This window comes from Mastigoproctus giganteus, chromosome 13 (genome assembly GCF_048544385.1).
Source record: "Mastigoproctus giganteus isolate SK-2022 chromosome 13, ASM4854438v1, whole genome shotgun sequence".
Lineage (NCBI taxonomy): Eukaryota > Metazoa > Arthropoda > Arachnida > Uropygi > Thelyphonidae > Mastigoproctus > Mastigoproctus giganteus.
The window spans coordinates 70,264,570-70,284,518 of NC_143587.1; the positions used below are offsets into that span (position 1 = coordinate 70,264,570).

General features: G+C 36.0%; 1 protein-coding gene across 1 annotated transcript in view; it reads left to right on the forward strand.

Annotated features, from left to right (window-relative positions):
* The window catches only part of LOC150076149 (uncharacterized), a 120,263-nt gene extending 101,683 nt beyond the window's left edge, over positions 1–18,580 (forward strand). The window contains exon 9 of the mRNA XM_090387270.1: positions 18,492–18,580. Coding sequence (XP_090243396.1) covers positions 18,492–18,580 — 89 coding nt within the window. The remainder of the gene's footprint in view (positions 1–18,491) is intronic.
* Positions 18,581–19,949: the final 1,369 nt, after the last annotated feature.

The window sequence follows — 19,949 nt, forward strand, 5'->3', positions numbered from 1 at the left end:
TTTATAACTGGAGTAGGTGAAATTCCTACCATTGAACCTATAAGGTTCAATGGTAGGAATTTAACCCATAAGGGTAGAGGGATTTGTATTGAAGAATGAAAAGATCTTCTAGTAGTTCCCGTTTTTTTGGTGTTTTCCATGATGGCTAGTATGGCTATGGTGATATTAGTAAAGTTGTGTTTTTGGAAGTGTCTTAGCTCTATTTCATTGGTGTATTTGACTGTATCATTTCTGTCTTTGGGTGAATTTTCCCCATATTTCTTTATTTGAGATCGGTGCAGATTTAGTCTTATATGTAGTTCAGTGCTGGTTTGTCCTATATACTTGATGCCACATTCTTTACATGTTATCAAGTATATTACTCCCTTTGTGTGGCAAAAAATTGGTGAATTTTCTGTGTTATGGCTGTGCTGGCTATGCATGTATGGGCACATTTTACATAATTTACTGTTACATTTATTAAATTTTAGTAGATTTTGCTGGTGTAGACTATCTATATAGTCTTCATCGTATGGGATGCACTTGTGTGTTATGTTTCGTTGGTGTTTCAGTGTATTCACATGAGGTGTGGCAGCATTGTATGCTATGTGGCCGTTTTCAGGAAGATTCGGGTGCTGCGAGGTCATGTCTAAGCCCGGGGTGCAATTTATGCTGTGGTACCTGTACAGCATTTTTCTCTGTTTCATTGTAGTATTCATGGTGCTAACTTATTTATACTCAATATTGGCTATGGTCCATACTGTTGCTTAATACTTCCGTAGTATGATGTATTATTTATTTTTTATTTACTAATTTATAATTACTATTTTATACTGTTGTCCCTGTAGCTGGTGAGCAATCCAGGGTACAGTCAGTGTCAATAATATTGGTATCGTGACAAAAAACATTTAGATTTAAATATTAAATGGCGTAAGTATTGTAAATATTGGCTCCAGTGTTAATGCTATTGTCTGTGACAATTTAGACATTACATGTGCATGGGTTGTATATGTACTTAACTTATTTATACATTTTTGTTTTTAAATTGTACTATTTGGGAGTATCAGGTTTGTAGTGACCCTATATATATATATATATATATATATATATATATATATATATATATACACCGATGAGCCAAAACATGACTAGCGAGTCATTATGCAAATCAAAGCAACTGCAGGTGAACTACGGCACGGGTCGGGACACAGTGTAAAAAACACTTGATGCTGAACTTCGTTAATCAGTGTTACTCTTGTTCTTCAGATGAGAGAGGCAGCAGACTTAAGCAAGTTTGACAAAGGCCAAATTGTAATGGCCAGACGACTGGGTCAGGGCACATCCAAAACGGCATGGCTGGTGGGATGTCACGGTCAGCCATGTTAGTACCAAAAGTGGTCCGAGGAGGGAACACTCACAAACCGTCGGCGAGGTGTTGGACGACCACGGCTCATCGATGTTCGAGGCGAGTAAAGGCTTTCCCGGATGTTTCGGGAGAACCTTTGCTCACCCAAAACATCCGGGTGGGCATTATTGCCCAGTAATTGGAATGCTGGTGATGGGAGCAATGTGTCACAACACACATTACATCGAACCCTGCTGAAAATGGGGCTGTGTAGCCGCAGGCCACTCCGAGTGCCCATGCTAACCACGGTTCACCAGCGACAGCGTCTACAGTGGGCAGGCAAGCATCGAAACTGGACCTTCAGTGATTGGAAGAAGGTTGTCTGGTCCAGTAAATCACGTTTCCTGTTACACTGGCGCCTCCGTAGCCAGGTGGGCAGGAGCAGCAGTGCGTAGCACACGCTTCTTGATTAGACCGGGGTTCGACCCTGTGACCACCAAATACGGAGGATGCGGAAAGGTCAGGGAATGACGGCCGCATATCCCTGGAGCAATATGGCCTTAGTTGCTAGTGCTGCTAAAGCCCAAATAACAACAACAACAACCTGTTGCACCATGTGGACGGCCAGGTATGTGTGCGTCATTTACCTGGGGAAGTGATGGCACCTGGATGCACCTTGGGACAGACACAAGCTGCGGCCTCGGTGTCATGCTTTGAGCGATGTTCTGCTGGGATACCCTGGGTCCAGTAATCCATGTGCCAGGCACTCTGAGTTCTACCACCTGCCTAAACATCGTTGCTGACCAGGTACACCCTTTTGTGGCAACGGTCTTCCCCTCTGGTGTTGCCACCTTTCAGCAGGATAATGCACCATGTCACAATGCCCGGATTGTTCTAGACTGGTTCGTGGAACATGAGGAAGACTTCCAGGTATTGTCCTGGTCTCCAAATTCCCCAGACATCAATCCCATTGAGCATCTGTAGTTTGTGTTGGAACAGCAACTCCAATCCGCAACATCTCAACCACGGACCTTATAGGAGTTAAAGGATCTGCTGGTTACGTGTTGGTACCAGATACCACAAGACACATTTAGAAATCTTGTAGCGTCCATGCCTCGCCAGGTACAAGCTGTTTTGGCTGCATGTGGAGGACCAACATCATATTATGTAAGTGGGCATAATGTTTTAGCTCATTGGTGTATATATTTAATATAGTCTAAGTAATTTATCTATTTAGAGGAGGCTAATATGTAAGATACTGAATCTATATTGAAGTACGGTTACAAATAATGCAGGTTAACGTGCCGACGACGAACGACGTAACAACCCAAGTAACATATAATAGCCTATGCTGGCACCAGTGGTCATTCCTGAAAACATATATGGACTACAAAGCAAAGTAAATTACAATTAAAATTAAATTAAAAGATTAAAAGATGTTAATTATGTGTAAAAAGATACATTGAAAGGGACTTTTTCTAGGGATAACCCTCTCGATGTATCAACCGTAATTAACGTAGCTATCTGTTTCTGTTATCATCCACTAGCTTAACGAAGTCCAGGTGAAAGCAAAATAATATATGTTAAGCGAAAAAATAATAATTAATAATAAGATGTAAGGTAATGGTTATGCTACAAAATAGCACCATGGTATATCACAATTTAGTTGTTAACTGGCTGGATGACTATTAGCCCGACAGATATCTAAATCATGAATTTATAGAAAGAGACCTAGAATTACAAAAGCAAAAGACAATATAGAAAGATCTATCCACTGCTGTTCATATATATGGTATAATGAGCTATATTGGTATCAGTAGTAGCATAAGCTAACTGAAGGAAAACTGAATTAGGGTAAAGTATAGCAATAGTACCTCAGTCCCCCTCGAATTGCTCTAATAGTTCATGAGGTATGAAAAGTAGGTTTATACAGCAAACAGAAAGTATAGAAAAAGATTAGCCATGATGGTACGTAGGATAAAACCGGGAGTGTAACTTCCCATTCCTTATAGTAAGGAATCCTGGTTTAAGTATCACCGTCTAGGAAGCTGAAGATATAGCCAAAATTATATAGCATAATATATAATAATAATAACAGGAAAGGCTAGTAAGTGGCAGATAAATATAGATTAGATAGACCGTTATGTTAGATGTATCAATAAATATCTCCTAGTAGATATAGATTAAGAAATAAGCATGCTTACCACCAGTAAAAACAAAGTTAGAAAAGAACAAGGAGTAAAGCATGTGTAGCTGTATATCAGACGCTAGATTACAAGAGTGCCCTCTTGGATCTGGAGTTAAAGCAAGTAAAGTAACTAAAATTGTCATAATTAAATCAAATAGCCGAAGCGCCCTCTGTAATTTTTGTATAGGAATAAGGAACTAGAATTTGGTAATGAAAACAATTAGATGGTTCTCGGAGACAAAATAGAGTATAACAGAATTATTTCCTACCCATTTTCAATGAGTGTAAGCTATATATAACCTACTCCATGGGCAGTGCCTACTATGTACATACATACCCTGCAAAAGTTAAAAATTGTCAGTAATATAGATAACTAATTAAAATTATATAAGATGCATGGTCTATGTGGTGTGTGTAGTCAAAACTTTATCTATAATAAGATGTGGGTTAAGGTTTTTATGTCTTTTATTAAAAGTTATCAGTATAGCTTTATGTAGGTTTCGTGTAATAAAATAATAAGGGAATCCATTTTTTATTAACTTAGATCTGAATTTGATGAGTGTGTCTATAATATTATCTACATTGTTGCATATGTTAATTCTTCTAATACATTGAGCCACTATAATATTTCTGTGAACCCATTTGGAGATATTAGAGTTCCAATTAGTTAGGTCTATGGAATTAAATTGAAAATCGTTTTGTTTGTCATATAGTTTGGTATGTAATATATTGTTATCTATGCATATGTCTAAGTCAAGATAGATAGCTTTTTTGGAACTAAGAGTATTAGTACACTCTATAGTGTTTAATAACTTCTGTGAGGAAGTTAAAATTGTTAATAACAATCAAATCATCTATATATCTGTATAGTTTTATGTCATTTTTGAAGTTAATTTCAAAATGGTGAAGGTATAGGTTAGCGATGAGACAGGAGCTACAAGCTCCCCCCCCCTCCCGGTGCTTCCGTAGCCAGGTGTGAAGGAGCAGTAGTGCGTAGCACACGCTTCTTGATTAGACCGGGGTTCGAGCCCGTCACCACCAAATACGGAGGATGCGGAAAGGTCAGGGGATGACCACCGCATATCCGGGAGCAATATGACCTTAGTTGCTAATGCTCCTAAAAACCAAACAACAACAAGCTCCCATCGCAATGCCTATGTATTGCTTGTATATGTTACTTCCGTTAAATATGTAGTTATTGAAAATGCAGAGGTTAATTAGGTCATCCCAGTAGTATTGTTTAGTGATTATTTAGTAATAATCACTAAACACAGTTTTTAGACTATTATGAGGGATACTGGTAAACAGATTATTAAAGTCATACGTATTAATATGTTCTATGGTATTTTTATTTATATTGGTATTTAAATAACTTAATATTGGGCTATTATTGAGTATAATTTTTGAATTATCTATGTTGTCAAATATAATGTTAAGCAGATAAACTAGTTTAGGTGTGGTATCTTAGCGTAGCTGTCTCTACACAAGGTAATAAATCTAAAACCTATAGGTGATTTATGAAATTTAGGTATGCAGTATATATATGGAAATTTAGTGTTAGTTATTTATTTATACTATTATAATTATCTTATAATAATCTTATAATTTATTCTTAAGTTCATATATACATTTTTATATATATACATATATATATATACTACCATTAAATATTGACAAAAGTTAAATTATAATAAAGTAAATAAATAATTGAGCATTCATTAGAGGCAGCGACTCGCAATTCCTCCATATGAAGCCGAAATATATTTTAAATTAAATAAAATAAAACATAAGCCAGTAGTATGCCAAAAACTGTAGAGCGAAATTAACATAAAAATAACCAAATAAACGAACAAACTGAAAAGAAGAATAAAAGTTAGACATAAATAATAGCTCAGAAACCCCTGTATAATTTCGAACTTTAAATCCAATTAACATGACGTATATAAATTTAGAATAATGCCAATTACATATTAATTTAGCGGTACCCCCCCCCGAAAGGTACCAGTTTCAAAAGATGTGAAATATCACCAATAAAGGGGGTTAAAGGAACTACTAAAAATGACAAAATCAGAATAAATTAAAATAAAATAAAATAGACTGACCATCATGCCCCATATCTACAGAGGACCACGAGGCCAATAATGATCATGGAATCGCTGCATTTCAATCGCTATACCAATCGTCGCAATGGTGAAAGGATCGAAGTACCAAATCACCCTTCCTCTTCCGATCGATCCTCCAATGCAGAGGATTTGCACGGCGGTGGTCCTTATGCAGCGAAAAATAAATTATAGGACAGACAGCACTCTAAAGCAGAGCCACACCACTGACATACTGTAAGCTGAATCAGCTTATATAGAAGAAAGGAAAATAGATGGCGGCACAGGCGCTGCTAAATTAGCATATCAACCCATACTGCCTTTGAATTATATTAAATATTGACAAAAGTTAAATTATAATAAATTAAATAAATAGATAATTAAGCATTCATTAGAGGCAGCCACTCGCAATTCCTCCATATGAAGCCGAAATATATTTTAAATTAAATAAAATAAAACATATTCTGAATTTATATACGTCATGTTAATTGGATTTAAAGTTCGAAATTATACAGGGGTTTCTGAGCTATTATTTATGTCTAACTTTTATTCTTCTTTTCCGTTTGTTCGTTTATTTGGTTATTTTTATGTTAATTTCGCTCTACAGTTTTTGCCATACTACTGGCTTATGTTTCATTTTATTTAATTTAAAAAAAAAATTATATATATATATATATATATATATATATTATGTGAGGTAAAAATTAGGCAAAAGTAATAAAAATAAATAAATATGGCTATGTAGCTATCATTAGAGGCAGCAAATGCACATCCTCCACATGATGCCTAATTATATCTGATAATTAAAGTAAATATGATATTTAAAATAAAAACATCAGCCAGTAGTACGGCAATAATACAGAGCGAAACGAAACGCAAAATAATATAAAATAAACAAACAGGGAAGGGAAAATAGAGATAATAGGACAAAAAGGTAGTTGATAATCCCCTGTATAATTTAGTCAATTAAGTCATTAAACCCAATTAATAAAAAATGTAAATTTAAAATAGTGCCAATTATAAATAATTTAGCGGTACCCCCCTCGAAGGTACCAGTTCCAAAAGACATGAAATATCACCAAAAAGGGTTTTCAATGACGATTGAAATGCAGTGATTCCATGACCATTATTGGCCTCGTGGTCCTCTGTCGATATGGGGCATGATGGTCAGTCTATCATTTTGATATTTTAGTTTTTTGGTAGTTTCTTTAACCCTTTTTGGTGATATTTCACGTCTTTTGGAACTGGTACCTTCGAGGGGGGTACCGCTAAATTATTTATAATTGGCACTATTTTAAATTTACATTTTTTATTAATTGGGTTTAATGACTTAATTGACTAAATTATACAGGGGATTATCAACTACCTTTTTGTCCTATTATCTCTATTTTCCCTTCCCTGTTTGTTTATTTTATATTATTTTGCGTTTCGTTTCGCTCTGTATTATTGCCGTACTACTGGCTGATGTTTTTATTTTAAATATCATATTTATTTTAATTATCAGATATATATATATATATATATATATATGTATGTATGTATATACAGTATATATAAGACAATAAAAATAATTTAGAATAAGAATTTAAAAATAATAATAATAATGCCAGCAGCATGGCAAGACAAGAGTGAAAATAGTCAAATTAAACATAATGATCAAACCAATAGGGAGGGAAGAGAGGGTTAACAAGAGTAAAAATATTGCAGCAGAAACTCTAAGATAATTTAGAACATTTAAATGTAAAGATAATAAAATAATAATCCATTAAATTTCAAATACCAATTAAATAGAAATTTAACAGCGTCCCCTCTGACAGGCACCAGGTCCAAATTTATGTGAAATATCACCAACAGAGGTGTAAACCACTACAATAAAATAAAACAAAAATAAACCAAAAATAGACGGACCATTACACCCCATCTCAACAAACCCATGTTTAGTCTGTAGAGCAAAGTTTCCGGCATCTCCCTCCCCCCATACTTCTCCTTCAACTCATGCACAGTACTAAGTACTGTAGGTTTTCATACCTTTCATGTTTGGGGTTTTCATAAAAAAAAAAAAAAAAAAAAAGAGGACCACAAGGCCAATAATGGTCAGGGAATTGCTGCATTTCGATCACTAGACAAATCGCCGCAAAGGCGAGTCGATTGAAAGATCAGTCCGCCACCTGATCCCCAGATCGAACTGCCAGTGCAGAAGACTTGAATAGTGGTGGTCCTGATGCAGTGAAAATTAAAAATAGAACAGATACGAGCACTCCATCCATAGTGTATTACTGTTAACTGTTGAGATGGGGCATAATGGTCAGTCTATTTTTGGTTTATTTTATTGTAGTGGTTTACATCTCTGTTGGTGATATTTCACATAAATTTGGACCTGGTGCCCATCAGAGGGGGGCGCCGTTAAATTTCTATTTAATTGGTATTCGAAATTTAATGGATTATTATTTTATTATCTTTACATTTAGATGTTTTAAATTATCTTAGAGTTTCTGCAGCATATTTTTACTCTTGTTACCCCTCCCTGTTGGTTTGATTGTTATGTTTAATTTGACTATTTTCGCTCTTGTCTTGCCATAATGCTGCTGGCATTATTATTATTATTTTTTTAATTCTTATTCTAAATTATTTTTTATTTTATATTTCAAGCATCATGTAGAGGAATATGCTTTTTGCTGCCTCTGATGTTTGCTTTACCTTTTTATTTTATTTTTTATTATGAAAGATTCAGTTTCCAACTATTTCAAACGTTATTCAAATATATGTATAATTATATATTATAGTTTGATTGTATAAACTACTTCAATTTTCTGGTGTTTAATTTCTGTAAAGGTATTAAGGTGTAAACGGAACAGGAGATTCAGTTAGAAAATGTAGTCTAACCTATTCCTGGGGGTAATGGTATTAAAGATATGATTAATACCTAATGAAATTAAAGTTAAAATTATAATTATTTTAACAAACTTTAAATAACATTAATTAATCAACAAATCAATACAACTAACTACTGTCTAATTGCCACACGGCAATAGCATTAACGTTGCAAGGGATAAATTGAAAATAATCATTTAGGCATTTATATTAATTTTTAAAAACACAATATATAATTATATATATATATATATATATATATATGTTCGTGTCAGACGGCACCTGGGATTTCTCCCATCGGGAATATATAACAGTTAAGAAGCAAAATAAGCAGAAAAAGGAATATAACAAAAGTTATGAAGTTTAAAGGATAGTAGAAAGTGGAAGTGAAGTAGTGGTTAAACAGGTGAAGGAATTTGAAAAACCTTGTGTAAAAATGAACTGGGACTGAGGGAAAAAAAAAAAAAAAGGGAATATACGAGTACATAAATAACACTATATTCCAGGAAATTCATCAGGAGACTACTCCTGACCATGTATCAGGCACTGTGTTTCCAAACTTGTCTGTAGTATTAGAAAAAGGGAGGCAAATATGTGGCCCTTTATTGTAATACTAATAGACAAGGTAGTCCCTATGCAGTGTAAAAAATGTAAATTAAAATAAATACAAATATATACAAATTTACAAAAGTGTAATGTGGAATATAATACAAATGTATGTGAAGTGCATGAAAAAGTATAGACAAGCAAATGGTATAGGGAATTGTAAATTCTAGGGGAGGGGAAGGGGAGAAAAGATGTTCAAAAGAAGGCAAAAATAGCGATAGGATTAAGGATAGATGGAGCGTTCATATCACCCTCATATTGCACTAATAGTTTTACGAACTTGAAAAAAATAGAAAAAGACAGTATGTATATATATATATAATTTTTTTTGCTTTTAGAACATTTCTTTCATACAATACCTGTCATATGCAAGTCAGTGCGGCACCTCTGTAGCCAGGTGGGCAGGAGCAACAGTGCATAGCACACGCTTCTTGATTAGACCGGGGTTTGAGCCTGTGACCACCAAATATGGAAGATGCAGAAAGGTCAGGGAATGACCACCTCATATCCCCAGCGCAATATGGCCTTAGTTACTAATGCTCCTAAAAACCAAATAATAATAATAATAATAATAATAATAATAATAATAGCAGCAAGTCGGTGCATATGGAGGGTGATTATTCCATTGTGTGTTGCAGTTCTAGGAATGTTACCATGACAAACAGCAAGAACTTATTGTATTAAAACATAAAAAAACTATAAAAAGGCACAATACAAAGACAGATGACAATACCACATGGATTGAAAAATTGTTTTTTTTTTATTTATACTGATGTTATTTACAATCACAATATCGACATTAAATTGCTATCTGAAGATGTTTCAAGGTTCTTTCCAAATTCTGTCATCAGATAAGTGGGCAAAGTATGAATAAGGCTGCACTCATAGGACACCACTGCTATCAAGCTATCTGTTTTGATAGTTTAGCAGTGGTGCCCTGCAAAAATGTTCTTGTAAATGACATAAGTTTAAATAAAAAGCGCTTTTCTTTTTTTTTTCATATCTACATAGTATAAAAGTTCCTAATGTATATGAAAATACATATATGAGATGTTGGAAGTGGATAATAGGTCAAGTAAATGATTTAATTGCAGGGTTTCTACTCTAACCATCTGTCCATCTTTCCTTGTGATTGCTAAAATGATTATGAACGTTATTTTGCCACACTATATAGAAAAGGCCATTAGATTTGAATCCCATTTGAATTTTTTATGAAAGTTCCTATGGGAGGAACTTTTTTGAATATTTAAATTAACATTAATGGTATATAGCTTTGTGTAATGTCCCTGTACGAGAACTGCTCCATCATCAAATTGCCATAACTAGAACTGCTGACTTTGAACATTGTGATAATTAAACACTTCATTTATTTCACAAATATACGTGGTCTCAGATCCAATCTCAGTGATGTCCATTTCGACTTACAGTCTGCCAAACCCCATGTTATTTTTCTGAAAGAATCTCTGTTATTGGTTGATTCGATCCCTGCTCATCTCAGTTGTCCAGATTATTTGCTGTACAATGCCTTTCGTTTCAAATCAGGTACTTGTACACATATCCATTCTGATATCCCCTATCAGAGACTTGGTAATTTGGAATCTCCTCTTTTCATTCCTCTGGCTTAAACTCTCTCTCAACCACACTCTGTCTGTCAAATCCATCTGCTGCCTTTATCATTCTCCCAACTTCACTAATCATTTGGAACTCTTTGGCTTTCTTGCTTTGAAACCTGACTTATCAAGTCTAACTTTCCTAACAATGAGGTAATTTTCCTTGATGATTTTAATGTTCACAACTCTGGTTGGCTTCCGTTTTCTGGTCACACGGACCACACTGGCTGTAATGCTGAGACTTTTGCGATTACTAATGACTTCACATAGATTGTTCATTTACCTACCAGAATACCAGACAATCCTAACCACAAAACCAACATGCTTGATCTTTTTTTCACAAAAAAACCCTTCTAAATACACTGTTGAGGTGAATGGTCTTCTAGGCAACTCAGATGACAACTTGGTGATGGTTTCTTTGGCTACAAGAGAGCTTTTCTCTCGTAGCCATTCCCAACCTTGTGTTATTTGACACTACAAGAATGCAAAATGGGATGATCTGCAAGATTTCTTTTCATCTTTCCCTTGGTCAGATTACTGTTTCAGAACTTCTGATGTCAACTTTTGCTCATCGTATCAGTAAAATTATTCTTGTAGGGTTGGAATCCTTCATTCCACACTCCACCTTAAAATTTCATCCTTTATCTAAACCTTGGTTTTCCAATAAATGTGCTAAGGCTGTTCAAGAGAAGAATATTGCATATCATAATTGGCTTGTTTCCAAATCTTCATTTTCATTTTCTGCCTACACCAAAGCTCGAAACAGTTGTAAAGCAGTTATTAACCAGTCCAAACTAGATTTGAAACAGGATAAGTATAGAAAACTTGATTCTTGTCCAAATAGTAGCTAGTATTCTGGTCTCTTGCCAAAGCTATTAGCCGCAACTTTTGCTCATCTCTGTTCCCACTTCTGTCAAAATCAGATGGTTCTATTGCCACTTCTGCCAAGGATAAGACCAACCTGACAGCATCCTAATTTTCTTCTAACTTGTGTATTAATGACCTTGGTTAAACACATCCCACCATTCCCAGTATGCTCCATTCATTGCCTCCTGTGGTCTTCCATCAAAAGCATGTCAGAAAGATTTTGATGAATCTTGATGCTAAGAAAGTTCCAGGTCTTGATGGTATTTAACCACTTGTTATCAAAACCTGTGCTCCTGAACTTAGTCCTGTTCTGTGTCGCCTTTTTCCACTTTTTTATTCCAAAGGTGTTTTTCGTTTAAGATGAGGCATCTCTTTTCTTCTTTTGGAGCACCGATAAGAAGAGTTCTTACCTTCAGTTCTGTGATGACAGGTAGAACTAAAATTTGGCTACTCTCTCTCTCTCGCAGCAGTGACTAAACTAAATACTTTTAGTACCACTTGTGAAGATTGCTGCTGACTGCAAGCAATATTGGAGAGCTACTAACTGCTGCCTGATCAAACAATTAAAATAATCAAATGAAAGAAAACTATAAAACTGCATAATGAAAACAAAAACTATAATTAACAGTTATTCCAACAGTCAACCACCACCCCCACTTGCCGAGGGCAAACCTCCTCACATCTATCCTGCAACCATCCTTCCTGAATTTGAATTTATGCTCCCTCATGTGTGTAGTCTTGGCAAGAAGAAGAATGCCATTGATCAGATCACCTTTCAGGTGCATAGTCTCAAGATGCTGTAGTTTGCAGAAACGAAACCTGTCTTGGTATGACCACCTTTTCATTTCCTTCACCAATCTGGTTGCCCTTCCCTGCACCCATTCCAGTAGATTTACTTCCTTCCTAAAATGAGGCCTCCAAACCTGTATGCAGTACTCAAGATAACCATTGCCTTATACGATTGGATAATGACTTCATTGCCCCTGCTAGCAAAGTTCCTGAATATCATAGACAAAACCTTCATAAGCTGTCTTGGCAGCCTGTCTGCATTGCATATTAAATAAATTTCCTTATCATACTACTTGCCTAATTTTGTCAAAAATCATTTAATTAAATAAACCATTATTATAATTATAGAAATATTAAATACAAGTGTTGTTCATTGAAGTGGAAAGTGAAAAAGTCCTGGGGGTAATTGTGCAGTCAAATATGAAGTTTGCTGAGCAGTGCAGATGGGCTACCAGGGCAGGTCACAGACTCTTGTCAATGATATATAGGAATTTTGCTAGCAGGTACAGGGAGGTGATTATCCCATTGTACAAGGCAGTGGTCAGGCCACACCTAGAGTACTGTGTATAAATCGTGGAGGCTTCATTTTAGGAAAGATGTAGAGTTGCTAGAATGAGTACAAAGAAGGGCAACAAGATTGGTGAGGGGAACAAAGGGGTGCTCTTACCAAGAAAGGCTTAAGTTCTGTAAATTGCAGTGCCTGGAGAGTAGGCACCTGCAAGGTGATCTGATTGAAGTGTATAAGGCCTGAATGGGTTGAGCAAGCTGAATGCTGATGAGATTCTTCTTCTTGCTCAAATTAAGAACCTGAGGGGACATAGATTCAAATTGAGGAAAGACAGTTGTAGAATAGATGTGCAGAAATTTGCCTTTAGCCAGACTTCCATCTTTTGTTGTGGAAGTTGATAGCCTAAGGAAATTTAAGGCTGAACTGGACAGGCATTTGGGAAGAATGGAGGGATGAAATGGGATGTTTTTTTTTTTTTTTTCCTTGGCTGATGCTGCATAAGCTTGCTTTCTTGCATCTTATGCCTATGCTAATTGTGATTAATTATATGGTAATAAATGTGCGCCATAACACCCTTTGGTTTGAAATGGTCTAAAACAAACACACACATAATTTTGTGCCCCTGTTTTCTGTGTTTACATAATTATTTGATTTCCAAAGTAGCATTAGCATTAGTACAGGCATGTGATGCAAGAAAGCAAGCTTATGCAGCATCAGCCAAAAAAAAAAAAAAAAAAAAAAGCTTCCACTTCACCACTCCGTTCATTTGAAATGCCTGTCCAGTTGAGCCTTAAATTTATTTAGGCTATCAACTTCCACAACAAGGGATGGAAGTCTGTTCCACCAACCAACTACCCACTGGCTAAAGGCAAATTTCAGCACATCTATCCTACCTCTGTCTTTCCTCAATCTGAATTTATGCCCTCTCAGGTGATTATTCTGAACAAGAGGCAGAATCCCATCAGCATTGAGCATGCTCAAACCATTCAAGGCTTTATACACCTCTGTCAGATCACCTCGCCGGTTCCTAGTCTACAGACACCGTAATTTGCAAAACTTAAGCCTTTCTTCGTAAGTGCAATCCTTTGTTCCATTCACTAATCTTGTTGCCCTTCTCTGTACTCGTTCCAGCAGCTCTACATCCTTCTTGAAATGAGGCCTCCAGACCTGTATACAGTACTCAAGGTGTGGTCTAACCATTGCCTTATACAAGGGAATAATAACCTCTTTATCCCTACCAGAAAAATTCCTGTATATTATTGATAAGACACCATGAGCTACTTTTGCAGACAGTCTGCACTGCTCAGAAAATTTCATATCTGCCTGCACAATTACCCCCAGGTCCTTTTCATTCTCTGCCACTGTCAGTGTAGTACCACAGAGTTGATACATTGCTCTGGGGTTACTGTTTCCCATATGCAGTACTTTACATTTGTCAATGTTAAACTTCATTTGCCACCTCTCAACCCATTTGCTCAACCTTTCCAGATCCTGTTGCAGCAGCATAGCATCAGTAGTGTTCTTAACAACCTTGCCAACCTTTGTATCGTCTGCAAACTTGGACATTAAGCTTGATATACCATCATCAATATCATTTATAAATACAGAAAACAGTAATGGATCCAACGCTGAACTCTGAGGGACTCCACTAATAACATTAGTCCACGATGAGCAGTGTCCGTTGATTACCACTCTCTGCCTTCTTCCCCTCAACCACCCTTTATCCATAGCAGCAATTTTCCTCCAATGCCACACTGCTCCATACTGTTACACATGGAAGACTGCTGTGCAGCAGTCTTACATGTGCAATAGTATCAAAAGCCTTTCTAAGATCCAAATATATAATATCAAAGTTATTCCCTGCATCCAGTTCTTTTGTGACTGCATCATAGTATCCAATCAAATTGGTCAGGCAAGACTTTCCCTTAACAAAACCATGCTGTGTCCGAGCTATAACTGAAGTCTTGTCTAGATGATCCTGCAATGCTTCTTTAACCAGTGCCTCCATTAATTTTCCTGGAACAGAAGTTAAACTCACAGGTCTATAATTACTTGTGTCAGCCTTTGATCCTCCTTTGTGAATTGGAGTCACATTTGCACATCTCCAGTCTATGGGTACCTCCCCTGAGTCCAAGTAAGCTCTCATAATTATGGCTAAGGGTTTGCTTACTTCCTTTGTTGACTCCTTTAATATAACTGGATAGATCCCATCCACCCCAGGTGCCTTTCTTGTGTTTATCTTCAACAATTTCTTCTCCACTTTACTCTCAGTTATTACAAGATTATCTAGCTTACTGCCAGAGTTGAATACCGCTGGCATTCCCCTCGCTAAATAACTCCTCATGTGTGAATGTTGATGCAAAATATTCATTTAGTTTGTTAGCTACCTGAGCTGGATCATCAACAGTTGAACCATCGATATCGAGTGGACCAATCTGGTTCATCCCCATCATCCTAGAGTTTACATAAGTAAACAACTCTTTGCTGTTGTTCTTTGCATTGTTTGCCAAAGATTTGTTGTAATCTGCCTTCGCCTGCCTAACCTCCTTTGTAACTTGGTTATAGATCAACTTATATCTATCATAGGCTTCTGTGTCACATGTTAATTTATATGTATCCCATGCATTTTTCTTCTCTGCCATATGTCTCATTAGTTCATCTGACATCCATTTAGGCCTAAACCTTGAACAATATTTCTTAGTTGGTACGTAAAGCCTAGTAGCTTCCAAGATAAGTTCTTTGAATGCTTCCCATTTTGAATTTGCTGTTGGTAACATCATCAGCTGGTCCCACTGTATAGAATTTAAATACTGTCTCAGACCATCGTAGTCGCCTTTATGAAAGCAATTACCCTTCCCTTTACCCCTGATGGTAGTTACCTCTTTGAGTAAATCCCACTTCAGCACACTGTGATCACTGCCACCTAGTGGTTCATTTATCTGCAGATTCTTAATGCATGAAGAATCACTGCTGATAATCAAATCAAGAGTATTACTCCCTCTAGTTGCCTCCCGAACATTCTGATGTAGAAAACAATCATCCAATAAATCCACAAAAGCCCTGCTAGTGTGTGAGTGACCAGCCCCCAAATTCCAGTCAATATCTGGGAAATTAAAATCTTCCATTATAAGACTTTCTGATTTACTGGCCCACTCTATTTCCCTGTACAGTTTCTTATTATACTCATCAGAGTCATTAGGCCTATAGCACACTCCTACTCTCAATTTTGATCTCCCAATGCTTATGTCACACCAAACTCCAGACATTGTACTCCCCAAATTCCACTTCTGCATTCCTTATATCTGTGTGACACCACGTCTCTGATATCCCAACAATATCCACCTTTGATGTTTTGAGCAATACCTCAAATTCATCAAATTCATTTACTAAACTCCTAGCATTGGTGTACACGCAAGTATACATGCACCTGTTTCTATTCTTAGCTACCCTAACACAACCCATGTGTTTACTTGTACTGCAATGACTCTGAAATCTCTCTGAAATATCCAGCAATCTCTGAAATATCCTGCATCTTGTTTTCCAGGCTGGTGCTCATTCCAATAGAAGCAGTGCAAGAATCACATTCACCTCTGCCAGTTGCTACTGTTAATCTATTAGTCCTTGTATCCCCCCCCAAGCTAGCAGTTTTCCGACCCACCTAACAACACTGCCTCGATAGCATCAGCAAATATTCTTGCACCCTTTCTATTTAAGTGTATCCCATCCCTGTAGAAGCAGCCTCTCCTGTTAACTAGTACAGACCAGGCTGAAAAAAATTCTACCCTTGAGCCTTGCACAATCTTTTCAGGGCTGAATTGATCGACAAGGCTCTCATCATATACTCCCTCCTATCGTGTTTGGGCAGAATTGCAGACACTTTCAAATTCAACCCTAATTCACTGCTTTTTTTCAACAGTTACCTGTACTTGTTAAGTAATTCTGCCGGTCTCCTACTCTTAATATCATTAGTGCCAACATGTACAACTATATCACCTTTTGTGCCCTTAAAAGATGATATCCGCTCTACAACGTCATCAACCTTTGCCCCTGGCAGACATACCCTGGTCCTGTTCCACCTATCCTTTTTACAAAGCATGTTCCCCGTTTCCCTGACAATAGAGTCACCAACAACTATTAGTTCCTGTGGGACCAGCGCATTCTGCCTTGGGGGTTGCCACTGTGTTGCGTCATGACCAAGTTCAAGCTCTGGCATTGATGTGGGCAGCTGAGAGCTTGATGGGTACCTCAATTTAGATCCTTCGAGGGCATCCACCCCGTCCTTCAAGCTCTCATATAGGCCCATAACAAAGCTGAGTTGTCGCCTGATTTCTTTACACTTCTTGCATCGCGCACACACAAATACATCCCCTATGGCAATATCATGTCCCATACCCGATTGTTCCACAAACATCATGCAAGCAGTGCATTTTAAAAGGCTGTGATTCAGAGAGCAACCTGCCCCCGTCAGTTCTCCCCTGAGCCACAGCACTCCCATTAGCTTGAGCCTTTTGCTTTGCTGCTCTGGTCTGAGTCATGATTTCGATTTAATTTCAATAAAATTTCAATTTCAGTACAAAATTATAACCCTAAACTTGTATCCCAATACAGTTATAATGCTATATATAGTTTTCAGTATCGAGTATTATCTACGAGTTCCATTTATATAACTTCCATATCAAGTTATGTATTAATTAATTATGTTACATTTGTGATCTAAGTCATTATATGTATTTAGTTAAAAGTACAATTTAATTGACAATGAAGTTTAACAAAATTAATAGATTTTACTGATTAATTTACAATATTATATTATATACTGTACTATACTAAGCTTGCGCTATCTAGTTCGGGATATAACGTTGTGTCGTATAACTATGGCGGCAAGTTACAAACGGTAAATCTATGGACACTTGTGTATTAATTAACTTCCAAATCTCGCTGTCTCAATTCAGAATAAACTAACGATCCTGACTAGGTCTATAAGCTACATATAGAAAATAATTTGATGTATCATTTGGTCAATAAACCGGCTAAATATGGCTAAGAAACTTCTCGTTCAGCGGAGTGCAACTCGTAACACGTGGATATGATACCCTTACCGATACTTTTATGCAATTACAAGGCCGAGTAAAGAATAAATACAGCAGATTAATCAGAAAAACACAAAATAATGCTATACTACTAAATTTAAATCAAAAGTTTTAGAAAAACAATAATTTCAAATCAATAAATAAGAAAATCCATTTAGCGGCTTTGAACACTTCTGTCTCCCACTAGCAAGTAGTAAAGGGTGTAGGTAATTTCAGTGCAAGCATTAAAATAATTTTTAAATCAATTGTTTTGTGAACACAGCCTCGTATCTGTACTTTGAATAATTATCTTGTGTTTTCAGGAGTGCATTCAACTGTGTTAATTGGAAACCAGTCACGCTAGTTTTGTTTTTCTGAGTCAGTTATAATGTTAATGTAATGTCAGTACTTACTCGTAAACTGAGATATGAAATTTCTCTTCATTATTAGAAGGCAGATGCTTCAACATTGGATGAACTCATTTTATTAAATTACTAGATGTAAACTTGGGTTTCAGTTTTGTTATATTGAGTTGGTTTTTTTTTCTGTTTTTTTTTTAGTTATTGCTAAACATGTGTCATCTTTCCAACAGCAAGATAAATTCCTGTTTGTGTCTGTTTATTCTGAAGAGGTAAATGCATTTTTTTAAATTAAACTTTCTTTAAAATGATAAAAGAATAGCTTTATTGTTTCATCATATTTAAAAACATGAATGGACAAACATGTACACTTACTTGCACTAAGAAAGAATCAAAAATAATCAAATAAGAATCAAAAATTTAATTGCATTCAGTGAAAGCAATTAAACTTTTGATTTTAGGGATTCCTTTGAAATCTCTAAATTGATTATGCTTGGTTATATATAAATTTCAGAAATGCTCTAATTAAAATTCATTTTCATTTACTCCTCTGTGTTAGATAGGAATACTTAATATCAATTGTTTTATCTGATGACGATTTTAAGAATCGTCATCAGTAATTAATGTTAACTTAGTAGGTAACATTCTGGTAAAGGAAGATAATTAATGCGCTTTTTCTCCCTGAGTATAAAAATTACTTTAAAATATTCCTAGCACATCAAATTTTTGAAAAATTTCATTATTTTATATTAAAAGCTGTGCTTATATGTAATTAGAACATAAATTACAGTTTAATTTTCCTGAAGAATGGCAACAACTGTTAGCCTTAAATCATTGACTGTAGGTAGCATTTATTACTGTTTATTACTGTGTGACAGGTTGCAACACATTGTGACATATTCTGACCATTTGGGTTATGTTCTAAGCCACACTATCATGTTAGATTCTACATCTGTAATTAATGATTTGCATATGCTATGCAATTTTAAGTAAACTGTTTCTGGTTGTGTTTCTAAATTCAGTAAATTTGATATTTATCATGTGAAAACTTGATAAATTGCACAAATTTCTATTATGTGTGTAGCAAATATGTAATTTAATAGCACAGAAGAACAATTTCTTCTATGATCAACACAGCTTATGATCTTTACTTGAGCTGCAAAACAGATCAAAATAAACCTTAGGCTTCCACATAACTATTGTGCATTGACACTGCAAGGATGGTTGAATGAAAAAATCAACCATCCTTGTGCATTCAAGGGTGTTTGAATGAATGTCACTTGCAGGGCCAACAATATGGCAGGAATAGAAAGACTGTTTTGAGGACTGTACTTTTGTTTAACCAGGACTGTTGGCTTTTCACCTAAAAGTAAGAAATATTCAGTACCCCAGTCTACTTTATACAATGTAGCTCCATTCTGATGACATGTCAATTTCTAAGCCTCTTCAGACAAAAACTTTAGATGGCAATATGTCATTTTGTAAAGGTGATGAACAAACGGAAGTGTCCAACAAGGACACTTCCGCTTGTTCATCACCTTTACAAAATGACCAACCAAAGAGAGTTATGAGATTTAAATACTTTCTTACTCAAGCTGAATTCTTGGGTTCCAGACTATAGGTATAGAACTTATGCACAAAACACATAGCAATAACTGT